This window comes from Stegastes partitus, unplaced genomic scaffold (genome assembly GCF_000690725.1).
Source record: "Stegastes partitus isolate 25-593 unplaced genomic scaffold, Stegastes_partitus-1.0.2 Scaffold1332, whole genome shotgun sequence".
Lineage (NCBI taxonomy): Eukaryota > Metazoa > Chordata > Actinopteri > Pomacentridae > Stegastes > Stegastes partitus.
The window spans coordinates 138,637-142,870 of NW_007579063.1; the positions used below are offsets into that span (position 1 = coordinate 138,637).

The following is a 4,234-nucleotide window of genomic DNA, read 5'->3' on the forward strand; positions in this document are numbered from 1 at the left end:
AGTAGAAGCAGAGCCACCGATCATGGCTGAGCTCCTCTCAGCAACTAAAGCTCTGCCGCCCAGTTCTGATGTCCACTTCAGCAGCACAGATTCCTGTTGGACCAGGAGAGCCTCCAGCAGCGTTCCTGGTTCTGTCAGCATTCCTTCACTGAGCCACATAACCTCTGCAGCAAACAACAACCCAAGACGAGCTGCAAGCTTACCTGACATGAAGCTGCAGAGCAGCTTTGAGGAGTTCACACCTGACTTCAGTGAAGACGACGAAGACGATGGAAGCTACAGGTTCCAGTGCTCCTGCCCGGGCCTGTACCAGTGCAGTGTGACCGGCCTGGTGTTTGACATGGAGGCAGAGGGGGACGTGGTTTACAGGACAGTCCCTTGGAACAGGAGGCTCCTGGTCCAACATCACAAGAAGCCTGCAGGACCCCTGTTTGACATGGAGTGTGTGCAGCAGTCTGTGCGTCAGCTTCACCTCCCACACTGCCAGATCCGCCCCACAGCTGGATCTCTGGCAGTGGCTCACGTGACAGATGACGGCATCAAGTTCATCACCCCTCTGAAGATCACAGAAACTCACCTCGTTATCAACATCACAGGCTTTTCTGCTTTCGGTAACGTGAAGGATGAAGACTCTCCCCCCGACCCGGTCCGAGCATTGGTTCTGCTGTTCTACAGGCCACCAGATGATCCAGATGTCACATCCATCCTCAATGTCTTGTTGCTGCCACGGAACATTGTGATCAGAGATCTACAGCGCGCCAGGAGGAAGTTAGTGGGAGAGGAGAGGTTCATAGATGCGTCTCCACACTGTAAACTGCACCCAGATCAGGTCTACACTCTGTCCACTGCTCCTGAAGACGACCTGATTAAAGTTCAGCCAACAGAAACAGAGTTTGATGAGGAGTCTCACAGCAGCTACTTCACATCATTCCAGGTGATTTTAAAAACCGTCATTAGAGACATTTCTCTGAGTCTGAAAGACAAGAAGAGTTCTTGCTGTGTTTGGGAAAGAGATGTTTGTCTTCTACCCTCTAGAGCCAAAACTCTGACTCTCCGTCCAAATGAGAAGCTGCTAGACATACGCAGCTGCTTCATCGACGGCACATCAGGACCTGTTCTCAACAGTCTGCTGGACAAGCTGCTGGAGAAAAGGGTGTTCACCGACTCTGAGAGGGAGTCAGCAGACGAGATGCAAAACAGAAGAGACAAAGCTCGTTTTGTTGTGGACACGGTGAGAAAGAAAGGCGACGCTGCCAGTTCAGAGATGATCGACTTCCTCTGTGAGGTTGATCCCTTCCTCTCCAGACGTCTGGGACTGATGTGAAGCATCATGAAGAGATGGAACAAGGTGCCATCTGTTAGAAACATGAACATATTTACAGTGAATGCCGTCATTGTCATCCTCAACCATCATGTTTTAGTTCAGGAGATGTTGACTCTGTTTCTGAAAATGCTCAAGCATACCAGTGGTACCAGGCACACAACTTTCAATACAACAGCTGTTTTTAACTCAGAGTTGTTGAACAATTAACTGTCATTTTACCGAGTTTCCCTGTTTTGTTAAATTACAGATAATCACCAATATAACAGATAAAATGTTTTAGTTTCCTACTGTAAATAACATCCACATCAAAGATCTGCATTTTTACAAACAATAATATGTTCTTTTACAATGTTTGACTGTAAAATTATACAGTTTTTAAGGTGCTTATATAAAAAAAACATGATTTAACAGATATTTGTCAATATTCAAAAACATATTAAAGACTGTAAAATGGGCAATAATGTTTGAACTGTTATTGTACAGAGTTAAATTACAAATAAAACCTCGTAAAATCACAGAACAAGTGTAAATGTACACGTTGACTATAAAAGCAAAAGGTGAATAACGTTGTAGATGACGTTTACATCTTTGGATCTTTACAAATACGAGTTTTGTCTTTTATGTGGGACAACGTTTGACTGTAAAACGCTTTTCTGCTGTAACTTTATGGGAGCTTCCTTATTTCTCTTCATACTAATGTGTACTCGTGTCTTACTGCTGTTCTGCGAGGCACTGCATTTATTCTCATATTACTGGAATTGTTCTGAGCAATATCAGCCACAAGAAGGTCCTCCAGGATTAATACAGTGCCTTCAAACAGCATTCACCACCTTGTACGTGTGTTTTCTTCCTGTAATTGCTTTTCAACAATTAATCAGTAAAAGCCATTTAATTTGGCTGTTTAACTAGAATTTACAAAATAAGAGACTCTTTCATGTCCAATTGGGAATACATTTCTACAAAGTAATGTCAACGAGTCAAAAATATAAAGCCTAAAATAAGTGACTGCATAAGTATTCACTCTTGTCAAGTCAGTGTTTAGTGAATGCAAATTTGGCTGCAAGTCCAGCATTGAGCCCGTATTGATCCATCAGCCTGAACATCTGGACGCTGCACTTTTACCTCACTCCTTGTAAAACTGTTCAGGTTGCACAGGGATCCAGAGGGAGCAGCCCTTTTCAAGTCCAAGTCTGAGGTCCAGACTCTGACTGGGCCTCCAGAATATTCGTCTTGTTGTCTTAAAACCATTTCTGTGGAGCTGTATTTGTGTCGGCTCATTGTCTTGTAGGAAAACAAATCGTTATCCAAGTCACAGTTCTGCATCTGGTTGTCCTCCAGGANGACTTTATTCAGTCATTTGACCGTGAAAGCTTTTCATTTCTGCGTCAGACACTCGAAAAATTCGGACAAAATGACGAGGCTGTTTAGCGCTGCCGTTGATCCAGTTTAACCGGCCTTGTTCGCTTTATTTATGCTCCAGATGTTCCGTTCGCAGATTGTTCCCGACCAGAGCTGTCTGTGTGTGACGATAGAGATGCTACATGGAGAAGAGCTCGCCGAAAAACGCAAACATCAGTCGTTAATAAAGTCTATATCCATGTCAGTATGATCTACAGACAGCAAATAAAAAAACACATTTTTCTAGTTTGGTCCGAGGATTCAGAACCATATAGTCCAGATGTTAGTCATTGTGCCACCGATCAGCCCCCATTAGGATCCTTCTCAATCCTACAAATCTGTTCCATTCTGTCAGGTGTTTAACAACCTGGTGGTTATTCAGGAAACACGTCCAGAGCAACTGCTGATAGTCACAACTTAACACAGACACACCCTGTTTGATAATAAAACATGTTATTGTCTGACCAACAAATGCCACAACATAGAAGCACGTTGTGTTGTGTTGTATGTTGTGTTGTGTGTCTGGACGTGTTAGTAGTGTTTTCTCAGTGAGGAGTTCTGACAACGTGGCCTCAGTTTGTTCTGATGATTTCATCAAACCAGACTAATGGTGTGCTGCGTGTTGTTGTGGTGGGAGGCTGCTGTGTGTGTTTCAGTGAACAGACCCGAGTTAAGCTTCAACTTCTGCTCTGGATCTCTGACACTGAATGCACAGACTGACACACGACACAACACAACGTGCTTCTATGTTGTGGGTTTTGTTGCTCAGAGAATAATATGTTTTGTGTGTCGTTATCAAACAGGCAGCGTGTGTCTGTGTTAAGTTGTGACTATCAGCAGTTGCTCCGGGCGTGTTTCCTGAATAACCACCAGGAGTTAAACATCTGGCTGAATGGAACAGATCTGTAGGAATGAGAAGGATCCTCATGGAGCTGATCGGTGGCACAATGAGTATTTTTACATCTGGACTACATGGTTCTGAATCCTCTCACCAGACTAGAAATATATAGAATTATATTTGTGCCACAATCCTGAGCGCGTAGTGGGAAGTTTTGAGTGCAGGAAAAAATCTTTAGCAAATAAAAACCTATCGTAAGCAAACAAAGGTGTTTATTTGCTAAAGATTTTTTTCTGTGCTCAAAATTTCTCATTACATGCTCAGGATTGTGAAACAAATATAATTACATAGAAATGTGTGTTTTTTATTGTGCTCAGCACATTTGGTTTCGCTTTCGGTACATCATACTGACATGGATATAGACTTTGATGGTTGCGTTTCTCGGCGAGGTCTTCTCCATGTAGCATCTTTATTGTCACACACAGACAGTCTGGTTGTGACAAATCTGCGAACGGAACATCTGGAGCGTAAATAGAGCAAACAAGGCTGGTTAAACTGGAACACCGGGTGTTGTTACTCGCTGTGGTTTCGTTTTTCACTGCGACAGGAAGTCCTGCAGCTCTGTGGAAACAACACGAGCATGAACAGAAGGAGACAGAACTTCTGTGCAGTTA

At 43.5% G+C, this 4,234-nt stretch overlaps 1 protein-coding gene across 1 annotated transcript; it reads left to right on the forward strand.

Annotated features, from left to right (window-relative positions):
- The first annotated feature begins 22 nt into the window (after window positions 1–22).
- Window positions 23–1,595, forward strand: LOC103369804 (NACHT, LRR and PYD domains-containing protein 1-like). The gene has a single exon (XM_008298617.1). It carries the CDS (start codon window positions 23–25, stop codon window positions 1,322–1,324), a length of 1,302 nt encoding a protein of 433 aa, XP_008296839.1. The 3' UTR covers window positions 1,325–1,595.
- Window positions 1,596–4,234: the final 2,639 nt, after the last annotated feature.